The 18908-nt window shown below is 47.7% G+C and overlaps 1 protein-coding gene across 2 annotated transcripts in view; it reads left to right on the top strand.

The window, feature by feature from the left end:
* The window catches only part of Ryr1 (ryanodine receptor 1), a 103444-nt gene that overhangs the window by 69269 nt on the left and 15267 nt on the right, over positions 1-18908 (top strand). For both annotated transcript variants that reach the window (XM_090322103.1, XM_090322104.1), the window contains 15 exons: positions 925-1031; positions 1159-1210; positions 1314-1382; positions 2601-2700; positions 3028-3107; positions 3214-3290; positions 4421-4494; positions 5085-5102; positions 6203-6283; positions 7985-8073; positions 8174-8302; positions 8391-8495; positions 11015-11096; positions 12608-12795; positions 17761-18102. In XM_090322103.1, the coding sequence (XP_090178229.1) occupies positions 925-1031; positions 1159-1210; positions 1314-1382; positions 2601-2700; positions 3028-3107; positions 3214-3290; positions 4421-4494; positions 5085-5102; positions 6203-6283; positions 7985-8073; positions 8174-8302; positions 8391-8495; positions 11015-11096; positions 12608-12795; positions 17761-18102 (1593 nt within the window). The remainder of the gene's footprint in view (positions 1-924; positions 1032-1158; positions 1211-1313; positions 1383-2600; positions 2701-3027; positions 3108-3213; positions 3291-4420; positions 4495-5084; positions 5103-6202; positions 6284-7984; positions 8074-8173; positions 8303-8390; positions 8496-11014; positions 11097-12607; positions 12796-17760; positions 18103-18908) is intronic.

Raw genomic sequence — 18908 nt, 5'->3', positions numbered from 1 at the left:
TTCCAACTGTACAATGATTAGGATCATGTGTCTTGTTTCTGTTGTTGGTTGTGGCGCTTGAACTCAGGGCTTGGCCTTTGTCCCTGAGCCCTTTTGTTCAAGGCTAGCACTCTACCACTTTGAGCCACTGCGCCACTTCTGGTTTTTGAGTTGTTAATTGGAGGTAAGAGTCTCATGGGGACTTTTCTGCCCAGGCTGGCTTTGAACTATGATGCTCAGATCTCAGCCTCTTGAATAGCTAGGATTACAGGTGTGAGGTACTGGTGCCCAGCTTAGGATCGTGTGTGGAGGCCACCCTCCCACCCCCTAAGCCCTGCACAAAGTTAGATCTCATCTCAACCAATAAAGCTGGGCATCATAGAGTATGCCAGTCATCCGAGGGTCATGGGAGATAGAAGTAGAAAGAGCCAAATCCCGCTGGGAGTTTGGCCTAGTGGTAGAGTGCTTACTTAGCATATACGAAGACCCGGGTTCGATTCCTTGGTACCACATCCATAGAAAAAGCCAGAAGTGGTGCTGTGGCTCAAGTGGTAGAGCTAGCCTTGAGAAAACCCAAGGACAGTACTTAGGCCCTGAATTCAAGCCCCAGGACTGGCAAAAAAAAAAAAAAAAAAAAAAAAAGCCTAATCCAAATCTGTAAAAATGTCCAATCTGAACAATAACTAAGGCCAAAAATCTAAGATGTGCCTCCAGTGGTAAGAATGTGAGGCCTCTAAGTTCAAATCCCATATCACAGAAAAGGAGGTGGACATAGAAGAAGTATAGAAATGAGAGCCTTGTATTGAGTAGCACCAGGATACATGGTATAGGAGGAGAGAGGGAGAGAGAGAGAGAGAGTGTGTCCCTCCAGCCCATCAGGGCTATGAGCAAAGACTAGAGAGTACTCCAGGAACCCTGTCTCTACGCTCCATCCTCTTCTTTCAGAAAGCTGGGGAGCAAGAGGAAGAGGAAGAGGAGGTAGAGGAGAAGAAGCCAGACCCCTTGCATCAGTTGGTCCTGCACTTTAGCCGCACTGCTCTAACTGAAAAGAGGTAAGGACATTTTCCAGCCTCAGGTTCTGGGTTGACTTTCATAAAGGCAATTGGGGAGCTGTGATAAGATTGGGAGCCCCCCCCCACCTCCTGGACCCTAACCATCCCACTCTACTGACTTCCTCAGCAAGCTAGATGAGGATTACCTGTACATGGCCTACGCTGGCATCATGGCAAAGGTGAGTTCCTGCCCCTTGGCACTTGGCCCCTGAAAGGGCTAAGGGTGGACAGATGGGGCTTCTCCTTCATTCTTGATCACCATTAATTGATGCCACTCCCCAGAGCTGCCACCTGGAGGAGGGAGGGGAGAATGGTGACGCTGAAGGAGAAGAACCTGAGGCGTCTTTTGAGGTAGGTTTGGAACCAGGAATTTCTGGAGGAGCAGAGTGAGGGGACACCGATGTCAGTCATTTCCCATCCATTCAGTGTCCGCCCACTCGTAAGACAGATGGCACAAGCAATGACAGCACAGGACCATCCTGATACTGAAGGAGGCGTGTACACAGAGGTTAGGCCAAAGTGAGACCAGCTCAAGTAGTTCAGTTGCACGGACCAGCCTAGGGAAAAGAAATCAGGGAGGGCTTCTTAAAGGAGGAGGACTCCAGTGCTGAGTCGGCTGAAGCTGGAGGATCACAACTTGGATGGAAGTCACCCTGGCTTAGATAAGTGAGGCACTGTCTCAAAACTTAAAAAAGAAAAAAAAAAAAGATGGTGGTGATGGTTCAGTTTACTCAAGAGGTTGATATCCGAGGATTGCAGTTTGAAGCCAGCCTACGCATGAAAGTCCGTGAGTCAAACAGCAAATGGTAGACCACCAGCCTTGAATGGAAAAGCGAAAGAATAGTGTCCAAGCCCTGAGTACAAGCGCTAGGACTGGTATTAAAAAAAAAAAAATCAGAAACCAAATTTGTGATTCAATATTTCTGTACTTCTACCACCCAATACCAATATCTAACAGCGGCTCTGATAGCTGCATTAGCCCTGACATTGTCAGCCACAGTCTTGCCACACGCAAACATTTGTGACTCTTGGTAACAAAGCTACAACAACTCTGACTAGTCATCTCCTCCATAGTGGAAAGAAATGCTACATTTTCCTTAGGGGGAAATGAACAGCACCTTGTCACTGTGTGACACTTCCAAGTACACAGGCAGCCTGCACGCTAGCCCCCTGACACCTTAAAAGCTCGTGAGTCCCAGTACCAGTGGCTCACGCCTCTAATCCTAACTACTCTGGAGGCTGAAATCTGAGGATCAGGGTTCAAAGCCAGTGCAGGCAGGAAAGTCCATCCATGAGACTCTTATCTCCAAATAATCACAGAAAATGCCTGAATTGGGGGGCTGGGAGTTTGGCTTAGTGGTAGTTTGCCTAGCAAGCACAAAGACCCAGGTTCGATTCCTCGATACCACATATACATAGAAAAAAGCTAGAAGCCAGGGACATGAAGAATTCACTATTGAAAGGGGATATTTTCTGGAGTGGCAGGCCCAGGGAGGGTAGAGGTGAAGGATGAGTCTGTGAGGGGACAAGTTGGATTCATTAGGCCGCATGGCTTGTTTTCTGCCCCAGGAGAAGGAGATGGAGAAGCAGAGGCTGTTGTACCAACAGTCACGGCTGCACAACCGGGGGGCTGCTGAGATGGTACTACAGATGATCAGTGCCTGCAAAGGTGCCCGTCGGTGCCATGTGCACTCTATTTCTCTGACACACCCCACCTGTTTGCTTTCTCTCCAGTGTCCCCATTCCCTTGTAAACCCAGAAGACCCCCTTTGCCACTGTTGCCTGGCTCCAGTATGCACCCATACCCCCAGCCCTTGTAAATTCCCTTGGCACACCTTGTCTTGTAATTTTCTCTCCCACCTTAGAGTCATGGCCACTTCTGCCAGACCACATCTCCATCCCCTCCCCGCCAGCCCCATCTCTGGGATGGCTGTTTTCTGCTGAGTGGTAACAGCCAATCAAAGGAACTGCTTTGGCTCCTCTCTGCCCCCTGCAGGAGAAACAGGTGCTATGGTGTCCTCCACCCTGAAGTTGGGCATCTCCATCCTTAACGGAGGCAATGCTGAGGTGCAGCAGGTACCAGAGGCACAGGGACTTGGGAGGAGGGCCCCGGAAGCTGGGAGATACCTACCTCCTCCCTAATTTCTGCTTCCTCTTTCCACGTCGCTCCCTTCCTCTGCAGAAAATGCTGGACTACCTAAAGGATAAGAAGGAAGTGGGCTTCTTCCAGAGCATCCAGGCGCTCATGCAAACATGCAGGTAGAGTCTAATATGCAGCTTCTAGCTCAGTCGTGCAGGGGATGGCAGGGTGCCCTTGCTTCTGATGCCACTTCTAATCTGCTCTCTTGGGCCAGGAGAAAAGAAGCCAATTTCCAAGAGTTAATATAGGTCAGGGAAAGAGAAAGCAATAAAGAGAATTCTTCTGATTAAACTATACTATGGACTGAGTACCAGTGGCTCATACCTGTAACCCTAGCCACTCGGGAGGCTGAGATCTGAGGATCATGGGTCAAAGCCAGGAAAGTCTGTGAGACTCATATCTCCAATTAACCACTAAAAAGCCAGAAATTGCACCGTGGCTCAAAGTGATAAGAGTGCTTGAGCAAAAGGAGCTAAGGGACAGTACCTAGGCCCCAAGTTCGAGCCACATGGCTGACAAAAAAATGAAAAAATAAAAAGCTCCAGGACAGCATCCAGGTCCTGAATTTAAGTCCCAGAACTAGCAACAACAACAACAATAAGGATTCCACATGGTAGAACCAGAAGTTAGTTAAGAACAAAAAGGTATTTGGGCTCTCTCTGATGGCCCTTTCTTTGCCTCTTACTATTGACTGACTTCTGTCCCTCCTTCTGTTGCTTTCACTTGTTTCTGCTTCCTTGCATTCAGCTTTATCCAGGCTCTACCTTACTTCACCTGTGGTGGGGGAGTTTCAAGGGCCCCATTGCTTCTGTTTACTATTCATTTCTGCCTCCTGTGTGTGTGTGTGTGTGTGTGTGTGTGTGTGTGTGTGTGTGTGTGAGAGAGAGAGAGAGAGAGAGAGAGAGAGAGAGAGAGAGAGAGAGAGAGAGAGAGAGCGCCAGCCAGCCTCAGTGTCTAACTTGGCTTTTTCTGCTCAAAGCTTGTGCTTTACCACTTGAGCCATACCTCCACTTCCAGCTTTTTGCTGGTTAATTGGAGATAAGAGCCTCATAGACATTTCTGCTCGGGTTGCCTTGGGACCTTGATCCTAAGGTCTCAGTCTCCTTAGTACCTAAGACTACATGCATAAGCCTGCAGCACTCAGCTGGATTTCTGGTAACACAGCCTCTGGTGGCCCTCCAGGTCCTGGAATGGAGGGGAAAGGGCAGAGATCTCATGATATCTCTCTCATCATTCTCTCTTTCCTCAGCGTCCTTGACCTCAATGCCTTTGAGAGGCAGAACAAGGCAGAGGGGCTGGGCATGGTGAATGAGGATGGCACTGGTGAGACCCTCTTCCCCTGGGCACAATGACCTTCCTGGGGACCTTCCCCTCCACCACCACTGCCCAGAGCACCCCTTCCTGAGAACTCCTTCCTATTCTTCCTGGGTTGTGGATCCCAGTCCTGCCGCCTCCACCCCCCCACCCCATCCCCAGGATTGCCCTCGCCATGGGTGCCACCTTGGGTGTCATTTGTCCTGTGTTCCACATGGACCCCGCCCTCCATGTGCCCCAGTCTCATGCCCTGGTTGCTGTTCTCTCATTAATGTCCCTAATCCGGGTTAATTAGTCTCCTCTTTGCTGTGTTTTGACGTGTCTAACATTTCCACCCTGATCCTCGCTTCCTGCCTCTCCTCCTCTCCCCGTCCTCTTTCTCTTCTCTATTCTTCCTCCCCCTCGGCGTTGACATTCACTTCCTACTGTTTCACTTGCTCCCCGGCTCCCCTCTGTCTCTCTCTGGCTGTCTTTGTGTCTGAGGCTGTTTCTCTCTGTGTGTCCTGTGGCCTTGTCCCTGACTCGTCACTGTGTGTTTTGCTGTCTCCATCTTTCTTTTTCCCTCCTGCTTCCTCCTCCCATCCTGTTGGCTGCCTCAGTCATCAATCGCCAGAACGGTAATTCCCCTCCCTCTCCCGCTGTGCTGTGCTGCTGCCACCCCTTCTCTTCGATCTCCCAACTTCCCCCCTCTACCTGGGGGGCTGAGGATCTGGGACATCCAAGAAGGGACAGACCCTGCAGCCGGGGACACCATGACTGTGGAAAGCTTTGAGATCAGGAATCCCAAGATAAGAGATTCTGATCACAAATGGGACTAAAGTCTTCTATCTTCCCTAAGCCTCAGTTTCCCCATGTGTGAAACAGAAGTTAGAACAGATTATCCCTTTCCAGTGGGATATTTTAGGCCTTCCAGACCCAGATCCTCAGTCCCAGGGTGGGGTGACCTGCCCCTCCCCCATTCCCACTTTCTCTGAGCTCTGCGGGCCCCACCGCAGATTGATTGATCAGTGGTTTTCCCCATCCGCCAATCAGTTTGGTTGTCTCCAAGTATCCATTCTGATTGGTGCACGCCTGCCTCCCCCTGCGCCTGCTCTGATTGGCCCATTTATGACCTTACCTTCTCCCTTACAGCCCAACATGATTGGCTTCTTTCAGAGTCCATTCTGATTAGACCGTATTGATATATTTCCCCCCTGCTTCTCCTGGATTGGCTGCTATTGAGGCATCATCTAGGCCAGTTGGCTAGCTTTCACTCCCTCTCTCTCTCTCTTATCCCAGCCCAATCCTTTTCTCTCCTGCTCAGAGCCTTTGTGTGAAAGTGACCCCAACATCTGTAATCCATTAACTGCAGCCTGGGCGTGGGGGGGTGAAGGCATATCAGCTGCCCAAATGTCTGCCAGGTCAGACATTTTGTCACACAAGTGAGTGACAGAAGGGGGGGGCGCTGATGCTGTAGAAAGACACTTGAGGCCCCAGCTTCATGACTAAAGGATCGCTCAGGTCCCCATCAGCTGATCTCAGGACTCTGAGGTCAAGACCTGCCGGTGTCATGGATGAGCATGGCCCTCACAGTGTCTTTGAAGTTTTAGTGGCTGCTCTTCCCAGCACCTCCATACCTCGTGCATCGTGTGCAGTGTGCATGTGCTGTGTGCATGTGTGTGCTCATGTTGTGGCACCTCTGACCCCTCCTGGGCCCTGTCCCTTCCCTCCCACCCAGGAGAGAAGGTCATGGCTGATGATGAATTCACACAAGACCTCTTCCGGTTCCTGCAGCTGCTCTGTGAGGGACATAACAACGGTGAGGACAAGGGGTGGGAGAGGTAGAGAGGACACCGAGGCCTTGGCGGGTGGGGAGGCTTCTGCTACACTTGCTCCAGTTCTTCTCCAGTTGCCTTCCCCCATCGGTCTACCTCCCTTTTAAAACCTTCATGGAAGTTTCTCTTCATTCCACTTATCTAAGTACAGTTTCCCCAAGGCAATATGCCATAATACAATGTGGCCAAAAATATCTCTTTGCCCAAATAGGCATTTTATCTCATTTCATTTTCTGGTAAGGATTAGGTTCCATTCACCAAAGTTCAGTATATGGGTGGAATTCTGTATTTTGAATATGTAGAAGGAAAAAAAAAGTCCTGGTGTTTTAAGATGAGTCTTTTCAGGGCTGGGAGTTTGGCCTAGTGGTAGAGTGCTTGCCTAGCACGCACGAAGACGTGGGTTCGATTCCTTGGTACCACGTGCATAGAAAAAAGCTTGAAGTGGTGCTGAGGCTCAAGTGGTAGAGCTCTAGCCTTGAGAAAGTCCAAGGACAGTGCTCAGGCCCTGAGCTCTTGCCCAGGACTGGCAAAAAAAAAAAAAGATGAGTCTTCTTTTTTTAATTGTGCCAGTACTGAGGCTTGAGCTCAGGGCCTGAGTGCTTGGCTCTCCACTTTTTCATTCAAGGATAACACTCTACCATTTGGGCCGTATCTACACTTCTGGATTTTTTGGTAGTTAATTGGAACTTCCATCACTAACTTTCCTCCTAAGTCACTGGAATGATGGGGCATGAACCACCATTCGGCTTAAAATGACTCTTGGGTTGATTCATTTCTTTTGTGGCATGAAATGTTTTGTCTGGAGGAAGATCTTCAGATTCTTTCCTAATATATGGAAGACTTTTGTTTTTTGTTTTATTTAAAAAAAGGTTTTTTTTTTCTCTGATTCTGCTAGTTTAACAAGATCAAAGATGACACAGCTGTTTACTTAAATACAGTACTGAAGGGGAAAAGAAAATAACTTCATGTGATACACAACATTAAAGGAACCACCAAAAATCCTGTACAACAGACATTCTCCTCCATGCCACTTCCTATAACAAACATGTGCAATCACGAAGTTGCGGTTATCTTTAGCAGGTGCTTAGGAAACCACAGACTTCCCGGAAATTAATGTTAATGACCAAATTGGAGTGATTAGAAATCTAACTGCTGCTGGGTGCTGGTAGCTCACACCCATAATCCTAGTTACTCAAGCGGCTGAGCTGTGAGCAGACTGTGAGACTCTTCTCTCCAGTGAATCAACAAAAGAAGTGGAGAAGCCATGGAAGCATTAGAACATCAGCCTTGATTTAAAGAAGAAAAAAAAGAGGGCAGCTGGGAATGTGGCTTAGGGGTAGAGTTCCTAACAGTACCACAAAATGTTTTTGTCAGTCCTGAGTCTTGAACTCAGCCTGGGCACTGTCCTGATCCTCTTTGTGCTCAAGGCTTAGTGCTCTACCACTTGAGCCACAGCACCACTTTTTCTGAGTAGTTTATTAGAGATAGAAGTGTGACCGACTTTCCTGCCTGGGTTGGCTTTGAACTGCGATCCTCAGATCTCAGTCACCTGAGCAGCTCAGATTACAGTCATGAATCACCGGCATCAGAGCTAAAACACTCAGCCAATACATATTGCATACACAAATGATCCTCATCCATCCCTCCCAGCATGTCAGTGAACAAATGCCTTTTCATCTCCTCAGATTTCCAGAACTATCTCAGGACACAGACAGGAAATACAACGACCATTAACATCATCATCTGCACGGTGGACTATCTCTTACGGTTGCAGGTGAGGATGTGAGACCACCCAGGATGTGAGCTGAAACTTGGGTGGGGGGCACAGGAGGGAATCCTTGTGTGTCCCTCACACCCTGGGACTCACCCTATAGGAGTCCATCAGCGATTTCTACTGGTACTACTCGGGCAAGGATGTTATTGAGGAGCAGGGCAAGAGAAACTTCTCCAAGGCTATGTCAGTGGCTAAACAGGTGTTCAATAGTCTCACTGAGTACATCCAGGTGAGGCTTGGCCGCCGGGGTGGAGTGGGGGTGGAGCAGTTTCCCACCCAGCACCCCGCCCTGGATCCACCCTTCTCTCTGTCCCCAGGGCCCCTGCACTGGAAACCAGCAGAGCCTGGCACATAGCCGTCTCTGGGACGCCGTGGTAGGATTCTTGCACGTGTTTGCCCACATGATGATGAAGCTTGCTCAGGTTCGAGGCCTCTCTCTTCTCCATTTGTCCAGCAGTCCCTGTCCAGTCTTGGTCCCATTGGCCAATTTCTTATCCAAGTGTTCCCAACATATTCCCAGCCCTTGGTCAAGCCTGTCTTCCCTCTAGATTGGCTCTATATGACCTTGCCGCTCTCTCTACCCCTAGCAATCAGCTAGATGCCCACCTATACATCTGTTAGCTTGTTGTGCTGGGCCCCACCCCTTCTGGTCAGAGCTCCTTTAGTACTGGGGAGTCTTTTTTTGTCTTTAATAAAGTCATCTCCAGTTCCCACAGCTTTGAAATAGGAGGGGGTGGAGCATCTAAAATCAGGTCTGGGGACTGAAGAAGTGCTACTTCTTTATTGTGCCTACGGCAGATGACACCCATAACCCACGATGTAAGGACCAGAATCTTTGTGTTTCCCCTTTCCTCGGTGCCCGTGTGCTTCTCAGCCTTTGTCTATGCTTAGCAAGTGCTTCATCCATCCTCTCTGCTTCTGTGTAGTCAACAGTTCAAGGCTGTAACACACACTTATACATTATACCTGAGCCCACAGCTCAGAGCATGCTAGCAACCTAGTCTGGCATCATAATGTATTGCTGGGGGCTGGGAACATGGCTTAGTGGGTAAAGTGCTTGCCTAGCACTCCTTGGTACCACATAAATAAAAATAAACAAAAACGATTGGGTTTTAATAATAATAATTTTAATAATAATAAATCGATGTAGTATAGAAGTTACCCAGCAGATGGCAGTCAAGTCTTCTGCATACTATTTCCCAGCAGAAAGCAGCCTGGGAAAGGGGACTTTTTTTTTCTTTTCTAATTTACTCAAAGATACCATAAAAACTTCCAGAAACCCTGTCTTCTTTCTCTGATAGGCACTGAAGTAAGAGCTCACTATCTCAGTGTCATCCGAGTTAAAGTGACTGTAGATAGAATCTTAAAATGCTGGTCAGATATCCAAGTCCTCCAGAGTTAATCATTAGATGTTGTGGCTTAGGGGACATGAATTTGTCAGTTAATATCATAGATCTGGAGTTCAGAATTACATCAGCAGACATGTCGCTTTGTCTTCCTTGGCTTTACTCTCAAGCAGAAGCTTACAGACTGGGGAATTGGTGACCTGAACTTCCATTTATTCGGTTCCAAGGGGAAGAGCTGAGAGCTAAGTTCAATGCTGAGAGTTCCAGCAAAAAGATCTGAAATTCTCTCACTGGACTCTTGGTTGGGTCATATGCCCACTCCTGAACCAATCATGTAGCCAGAAAAATAAAAAAAAGAATGCTAATTGGCCAGGCCTAGTCATGGACCTTCCCCCAGAATCAGAAGGTGTAGTTAGCTTCTTGTACTTGGCCAGACTTGGGCCTGTGAACCAGGAGGTGGGGTTAACTGGGACAACTCAGAGTGGGGTTAAGGGGGAACCCAATTGAAAATGGAGGGATTAGGGCTTGGAATATGGCTTAGTGGTAGAGTGCTTGCCTGGCATGCTGAACACCCTGGATTTGATTCCTCAGTACCACATAAACAGAAAAGTCTGGAAGTAGCACTGTGACTCAAGTAGTAGAATGCTAGCCTTGAGCAAAAGAAGCTCAGGGAAAGTTCAAGCATCATGAATCGGGGGGAGGGGGGAGAAGAAAGGAAGGAAGGAAGGAAGGAAGGAAGGAAGGAAGGAAGGAAGGAAGGAAGAGAAAGAAAATAGAGTGATTATGTGAGAACATAGATTGGTTTGTGGGTAGGCACCCCGTCCCTACGGAGACTCTGGGATATTGGAAACTTAATTCAGAATACAAATGTGTTTGGAATAGCTTAGCAACTCCCCAGGCTAGTGTGAGGGTCAAAGGAACCTGACATACCACTTTTCTGTCTTCCTTTGCCTTCCCCACTTTGTCAGGTGCAGTTATATGAAATGAGCTCTATGTGGGTCAAGAATGATCACATATTAACAACAACTCTGTGTGACTCAATTTAAATGCTAGGAAGCTGAACTTCGTGGTGGAAGATTCCATGTGTCATACACTAGGCACTGTTCAAGGAACACCATGTACTCTTAAGTTCTCCACAATGGCTTACCAGAAAGTACAGTGGCTGTCTCCCCAGCCAACCTCCGGAACTCAGAGTCTTACTTGTCCAATGATTTGTGGATGTGGAGTACCAACCATAGACCAGGCACTGTTCTGGGTACTCATTCCTTCCTAGCTCTGGGTCTATGGCTTAAGCATTTGTTTCTGTCTCTGTCTTTCTCTCTGCTCTGAATGTCTGCTCTCCATGTCTCCCCTTCCCTCTCTGCCAGTCTAATGCCCCCCAACATCTTCTGGGAGTGCTTCCCCCCCATATTCCCCCCAACCCCTACAATCTTATTTCTGCCCCCTCCCCTGCTTTCGAGGAACATGTCAGGACTCAGGCTCCCTCAGAGGTAAGAGGGGAGAGAGGAGACCTGTTGGGGAGGAGAAGCAGCTGGGAGCGAGGGCCGTGTCTCTGTAGATGCCGGCCCTGACCCAGTGGGGCTGTGGATCTCTAGGACTCCAGCCAGATCGAGCTGTTGAAGGAGCTGTTAGATCTTCAAAAGGACATGGTGGTGATGCTGCTGTCCCTACTGGAAGGTAAGCAACACCCTGGGGATGGGGCAGAGGCACAGAATACCTTGTAATACCAGCATTTAGCCTTGAGGAAAAAGCCCAAGGACAGTGCTCACGCCCTGAGTTCAAGCCCCAGGATTGGTAAAACAAGCAACATAACGGTTGAAGGATCTCAAGTTGCAAGCCAGCCGGGCTCCACAGTAAGATTCTGTCTCAATAAATTAATTAAAATAAAGAAATTAACAGGTACCAAAATAAGCTAGAGCTTCAAGCCAACTACAGAGTATATAAAATCCAGTTCTCCACAGTCTTCATCTCTTCCTACTGTCTTCCTCTTGGGTTCCCCCTGCCCCTCATCTAAGGACCTTTGTAAAGATTTTAGGTATAGGCCAGGCATGGTGGCTCACATCTGTAATCCTAGCTACTCAGGAGGCTGAGATCTGAGGATCACGGTTCAAAAGACCACGAGACACTTATCTTCAGTTAACCACCAGAAAACTGGAAGTAGTGCTATGGATCAAATGGTAGAGCACTAGTCTTGAGCTGAAGAGCTCAGGGACAGTACCTAAGCCCAGAATTCAAGCCCATGATCAAAGAGAGAGAGAGAGAGATTTTAAGTCTATGAGCTCTGAGGTCATGCAGTTCTGGGTTCAGATCCTCCCTCTCTCCGCCATCTACTGGCTATGTGGAGTGGGTAGTTTTCATAATCTGATCCACATGTGTAAAACCAGGGTAGTCAGGAAATTATGCAAGGCATGATATCTGTCGCCCACAGTTAGCTTTGTTGATGCTTACTCCAGATAGTGGAAGATGTAGACAGCTTGGCATGATGGTACAGAGCTGTAATTCTAGCAGAAGATGCTCTGTAATCTGGAGGCAAGGAAGGATATGAAAGTCAATCTGAACAACAACACAAAGAATAGACATTACCTGAAAAACCAAAGTAAAAAGGAACTACAGGGTGTGGTGGTGGCTCTAGCAGCAGAGTGCCTTCCTAACAAGTGTGAGGCCCTGAGTTCAAACCCCAGTCCTGCCAAAAGAGAAAGAAGAGGGATGGGTGCTGGTGGCTTGTGCTTGTAATCTCAGCTACTCAGGAGGCTGAGATCTGATGATGATGGTTCAGAGCTGGCTCAGACAGGAAAGGTTGTGAGACACTCATCTCCAGTGAACTACCAGAAAAAACCAGAAGTGTTGCTGTGGCTCAAAGTGGTAGAGTGAACAAAAGAGCTCAGGGACAGAGCCCAGGCCCTGAGTTCAAGCCCCAAGACTGACTTTAAAAAAAAAAAAAAAGAATTTGGACAGGAAAAGAGAAAGAAGAGAGAGAAGCATAAATGGAGCAGGTGGGAACTAGGTAGGCTGGCACAGTTCACGAAGTAACCCTTTGTAGGGGGTATAGCCACTGGTCTGGGAGTATGAGCCCAATGGTGGGTCCTGGGGAGCCACAGCTGGTTTCTGAGCTGCAGAAAGAAGGCAGGCCCAGGACGACCCCAGAAAGGATGCTGTGCTGGGTTTGCACTGACTTGGAGTTCCCACAGGGAATGTGGTGAATGGCACGATTGCCCGGCAGATGGTAGACATGCTCGTGGAGTCCTCATCCAACGTGGAGATGATCCTCAAGTTCTTTGACATGTTCCTGAAACTCAAGGACATCGTAGGCTCTGAGGCCTTCCAGGACTATGTCACTGACCCCCGGGGTCTCATCTCTAAGAAGGACTTCCAGAAGGTGAGTTCTCCACCTTAGCGGGTGGTTGAATCCTGGCCATGACTTCTTGCCTGGCTGATATGAGTTGAGAGACCTCTCTGCCAACCTCAGTTTCCTTATTTGTAAGGTGGGATGAAACAGTAGTGAGAATTGAACTCAGGGCCTCAGGTGTGCTAGGCAAATGCTCTACCACTGAGTCATACTCCCCAGACCCTTTGGGTGTTGTTTGGAGAATGAGGTACATGAATGCAAGTGAGAATTATTATCAACAGTTCTAACAGTTACCTGTATTAATTGCCTTACTGTTCGTGTGACAAATGCAAACCATTTCAGTCTATGGTCTCTTAGCCCCAGGGCTTTGGGTCTGTAGTAGGCAAGAATATGCATGTTCAAGCAGCACTGTTCAACTTTTTTTAAATTTTTCTTCTATTTCTTGCCAACCCTGGGTCTTAAACTCTGGACTTGGGCACTGTTTCTGAGCTTCTTTTGCTCAAGGCTAGAGCTCCATCACTTGAACCACAGTGCCACTTGTGGCTTTTGCTGAGTAGTTTATTGGAGATAAAGAGTCTCAGGGGACTTTTCTCCCTGAGCTGGCTTCAGACTGCAGTCCTTAGATCTCAGCCTCCTGAGTAACTATGATTACAGCCATTGGTGCCGGGCAACTCATGACATTTTATAGCTCAACATTTGGCCCTGGATTTTTTTAGGCCTCAGGTAAGGCTAGAGTACCATGTGGCTGGAGCCTGTGGCAAAGCAAATCACTGTCATTAGTCTAAGGGGGATGGGGACCAAAGAGAGGCAAGAAATAGATAGTAGCTGGATCTACTTTGAAAGCAGAGCTGACAGATTTACTGAGAAATCAGATGTGGGTGGAGGGACAAAAGAGCAGAATCATGGATGACTCAATGCTTTCAGTTTAGGCACTTAGGTGGGCGGAGCTGCTGTCTGTGAGATGGGTGGGTAGGAGCATGGAAGCTTTTGCAATCAGAAGTTCAATTTGGGCCATTTCCATTGTGGGAAGACATCAGCTAGGGCTTTAGCTGTTGAGAGATTGGACTTGGTTGCTCACATCTGTAATTCTAGCTACTCAAGAGGTGGAAGTAGGAGAATCATGATTCTTAGTCTTGGGAGCAGCATATGTTTAAAAAATATTACAAAAGGGGCTGGGAGTTTGGCCTAGTGGTTAAAGTGCTTGCCTAGCATGCATGAAGACCCGGGTTCGATTCCTCGGTACCACATACAGAGAAAAAAGCCAGAAGTGGTGCTGAGGCTCAAGTGGTAGAGCTCTAGCCTTGAGAAAGTCCAAGGACAGTGCTCAGGCCCTGAGCCCAAGCCCAGGACTGGCAAAAAAAAAATATTACAAAGAATCTGAATTCTGGAGAACACTTAGGGTTAGATATTGGTGATTTGACAATCACTGGTGCAGCTGGCATTCAGCATTGGCATTCAGAGGCTTCAGCCATATCCTGTGGAAAGGGTGTGCTTCAAGAAGAGAATGCAAGCCAGGAGTTTGGCCTAGTAGTAGAGTGCTTGCTTAGCATGCATGAAGACCTGAGATCGATTCCTTGGTATCACATACACAGAAAAACCGAAGTGGTGCTGTGGCTCAAGTGGTAGAGCACTGGCCTTGAAGAAAGCCCAAGGGCTTAGGCCCTGAGTTCAAGCCCTAGGACTGGCAAAAAAGAAAAGAAAAAAATTAAAAAAGAAAAAAAAAAGGAAAGGAAAGAAAAGAAATAAACTGGGCACTGGTGGCTCACTCCTGTAACCTTAGCTATTCAAGAGGCTGAGATCTAAAGATCACTTCTCAAAGCCAGCCTAGGAACTGACTCCAGTTAACCACCAGAAAACCAGAAGTGGCACTATGGCTCAAGTGGCAGAGCACTAGCCTTGAGCTAAAGAGCTAAGGGACAACACCCAGGTCCAGAGTTCAAGCCCTATGACCGAAAGAAAGAAAGAAAGATAGATAGATAGATAGATAGATAGATAGATAGATAGATAGATAGATAGATAGAAAGAAAGACTGAAAGACAGTGCACAGGACCTGAGTCCACACCCCAGTACTAGCACAAACAAATGAACAAAAATATGCAAATAAATGATGACAAAAAGAGAACAGCATAGCTATTCAGGAGGCTGAGATCTGAGGATCAAGGTTCAAAGCCAGCCTGGACACAAAAGGACCTGAGACTCTTATCTTCAATTAACCTCTAGAAAATGGGAAGTGGGGCTTGGCTCAAGGGGTAGGGTGGTAGCCTAGAGCCGAAGAGCTCAGGGGGCAATGCCCAGGCTGAGTTCAAGCTCCACAACCCACAAAGAGAGAGAGAGGCAAATCATAGGGCTCATTTGGAGAGTGATGGGTCCCAGGCCTGTGTAGAGGGGAGAGAGATCAGTGTCCCACTGGTCATCACAGGCAGAGACAGGTGGCTGGAGGCAGGGCAAGAAAACGAGACGTTCCTGTGTGATTCTGTCTCCACACTCTGTGGTTTCTAAAACCTTTCATGCTGTGCAAAACCTCTTACTCATTTAGAAAGCATCTTGCAAAGTGCTCAGCTTTTTACAGATCACTCCTTAGAACAATAAAAAAATATTCACTTCTATTCATACTGTGGCAACATTTCTTACACTGTATTTTGCAGCCCATCCCAGGTCATGAAATTAATCTAGTAAATCAGGACTAGCATCTTTAAAAAAATAAAGTAGGGGCTGGGTCCCTGTGGCTCATGCCTGTAATCCTAGCAACTCAGGAGGCTGAGATCTGAGGATTATGATTTGAAGCCAGCCCAGGCAGGGAAGTCCATGAGAGTTTTTTTTTTTTCTCTCTCTCTCTCTTTTTCTGGCAGTCCTGGGGCTTGAACTCAGGGCCTGGGCACTGTCCATGGACACTTTTGCTCAAGGCTAGTGCTCTGCCACTTGAGCCACAGCACCACTCCCAGCTTTTCCTGTGTATGTGATACTGAGGAATCGAACCCAGAGCTTCATGCATGATAGGTGAGCATTCTACTAGGCTACACTCCTGGCCCCCATGAGACTTTTTATCTTCAAACTAATCACCAAAAAGGCCAGAAGTAGTGTTGTGGCTTAAGTGATAGAGCACCAACTTTGAGTAAAAGATGCTCTGGGACAGATCCAAGGCTCTGAGTTCCCAGAATGGGCCCAAAAAGAGGGAAAGGAAAGACATTGCAGCATGCAGTTGTACAGAAAAGAAGGAAGAAGAAGAAGGAGGAGGAGGAGGAGGAGGAGGAGGAGGAGAATGAGAGAGAGAGAGAGAGAGAGAGAGAGAGAGAGAGAGAGAGAGAGAGAGAGAGAGTGCACTGCAGCGTACGGTTGCATAGGAAGTTAGAATTTTTTTTCTTTTGAGTCACATTGTAAAATACATTCTTACTGCTGGTGTGGTTGAGAACATTTAGAAAATTGCTTTCAATAACTGCTTGCAAAAGTATATACGACTGAGGTAAGCCAAGTTCAAAGACAAACAGTGCATGTTTTCTCTCATGTAGAGGCTAAATCTAAGGTATATAGGACATAATAAATTATACTCTAGGCACTCACATACAAACAGTGATACTAAAGGAAGATACTCTTAAGGGAGGAACCCAAAAGCATAAGGCGTCTGAACATTTAAAATACTATTTATCAAAACTAATTTCAGAGGGTGCAGTGGGCTCACACCTGTAATCCTAGCTACTCAGGAGGCTGAGATCTGAGGATTAAGGTTCAAAGCCAGCCTAGGCACAAAAGGAGCTTATCTCCAATTAACTTCTAGAAAATGGGAAGTGGGGCTTGGCTCAAGGGTAGGGCAGTAGCTTTGCGCTGCTGGGCTCAGGGACAATGCCCAGGCCCAGGGGTAGGGTAATAGCCCTGAGCTTAAGAGCTCAGGGACAGCGCCCAAGCCAAGTTCAAGCCGCATGACCCCCCCCTCCCCCCAAAAAAAACACCTAATTTCAGGAAATGGAAACATGGGCTTTCTGTTGGTGGTGGTGGTATGTGTTTTTGTTTTTTGATGTTTTTTCCTGTTTTATGGGAGGGCAATGTGGGGCACAGAAACAGGGGGAAGGAAGGATAAACAAATGCAGGCATAGTACTCAGCAGACACCATGTGGACAATGAACTATGTAGCTTGTGGGCAGGGATGGGAGGGGAAAACTGGGAAAGCAAAGGAAGAGGTGACATTGTCCAAAAAAAAAGAATGTACTCGTTACCTATAACCCCCTCTGCACAACACCTTAATAATAACCATACAATTATATTAAAAAATTTTAAAGCACATAAGAGGGTAGAGGGTGTGCCCCAAGTAAAAGATCACCACTCTCCTCCCTAGAGAAACAACAACAAACAAAACAAAACAATAACAAAAAAAACCCTAAAGGTCAGCTCCTAGTCTCTGAGTTCAAGTAAAGAAAAGAAAGGAAAAGAAACGGAGCATTTCGGGAGCAGGGAGTTTGGCCTAGTAGTAGAGTGCTTGCCTAGCATGCTGTAAGACCTGATTTTGATTCCTCGGTACCCTATAAAAAGGGGGGAAAAAAAGCTGGATGTGGTGCTGTGGCTCAAGTGGTAGAGCTCTAGCCTTGAGAAAGTCCAAGGACAGTGCTCAGGCCCTGAGTTCAAGGCTCAGAACAAGCACCAAAAAAAAAAAAAGAAAGAAAGAAAGAAAGAAAGAAAGAAAGAAAAAGGAAAGAAAGAAAGAAAGAAAAAGGAAAGAAAGAAATGGAGCATTTCAGTATTTTGACAGCTTGCAACAGCCTTCCTTGCCTTGGGTGCTAGGTGTAAGATTCTAGCTATTTATTTGCCAGTCCTGGAGGCACCACTTCCTGCCTTTTCTGTGTATGTGGTACCGAGGAACCGAACCCAGGGCTTCATGAATGCTAGGCAAGCACTCTACCACTAGGCCATGCTCCCAGCCCCTGGCCTTTTACTTTTGTCTGCTACTCTATGCAAAGCACTGGGGGTTCTAAGCCATCCCCTCTGACCTCTCCTACTCACTCCTAGGCTATGGATAGCCAGAAGCAGTTCACTGGCCCAGAAATCCAGTTCCTGCTTTCATGCTCTGAAGCAGATGAGAATGAGATGATCAACTGCGAGGAGTTCGCCAACCGCTTCCAGGAACCAGCTCGTGACATCGGCTTCAATGTGGCAGTGCTGCTGACCAACCTGTCCGAGCACGTGCCCCATGACCCACGCCTGCGCACCTTCTTGGAGCTGGCCGAGAGCATCCTCGAGTACTTCCGGCCCTACCTGGGCCGCATCGAGATCATGGGGGCATCTCGTCGCATCGAGCGGATCTACTTCGAGATCTCAGAGACCAACCGCGCCCAGTGGGAGATGCCCCAGGTGAGCAGATCTTCCAGGGCTGTTCACTGATGGCACACTTTTACCCTACCTGTTGGGTTTTTGTTACTGTTTGTTGTTGTTGTGCCAGTACTAGGGCTTGAGGGCAGAGCTTGGTTGCTATCTCAGCTTTCTCGTTAAAAGCTGGTATTCTACCACTTAAGCCACACGTCCACTTTTGGCTCTGTGTGTGTGTATGTGCGTGTGTGTGCCTGCATGCCAATTCTGTGGCTTGAACTCCAGGCCTGGGCACTGTCTGGATTTTTTTTTTTTTCTCAAACACTCTAGTACTTTACCACTTGAGCCACAGCTCCATTTCTGGCTTTTTGGGGTTTTTTTTGCCAGTCATGGGGCTTGAACTCAGGGCTTGAGGACTGCCCTTGGACTTTTCTCAAGGCTAGAGTGCTACCCACTTGAGCCACAGCACCAGTTCCAGCTTTTTTCTATGTGTGTGGTCCTGAGGAATCGAGCCTGAGTCGCATGCTAGGTGGTCACTCTACTCCTGGCCCAATGGGGTTTTTTTGTTTGTTTGTTTTTTTCTTTTGTAGTTTATTGAAGGTAAGAGCCTCACAGACTTTCTTTCCTGGTCTCGTTTTTGAACCTGCACCCTCATCTCAGCCTCCTGAGTTGCCAGGATTGCAGGCATAAGCCAGTGGTGTCTGGCTCATATCTAGTGTTTTGGTGGTTCATTGGAGATAAGCATCTCACCAGGCTGGGTGCTTGTGGTTCACACCTATAATCCTAACTCCCCAGGAGGCTGAGATCTGAGGATCGAGGTTCAAAACCAGCCTTGGCACCAAAGTCCAGGA

Source organism: Megascapheus bottae, chromosome 31, assembly GCF_031878675.1.
Source record: "Megascapheus bottae isolate mThoBot1 chromosome 31, mThoBot2.hap1, whole genome shotgun sequence".
Lineage (NCBI taxonomy): Eukaryota > Metazoa > Chordata > Mammalia > Rodentia > Geomyidae > Megascapheus > Megascapheus bottae.
This window is presented reverse-complemented; position numbering and strand designations above follow the sequence as displayed.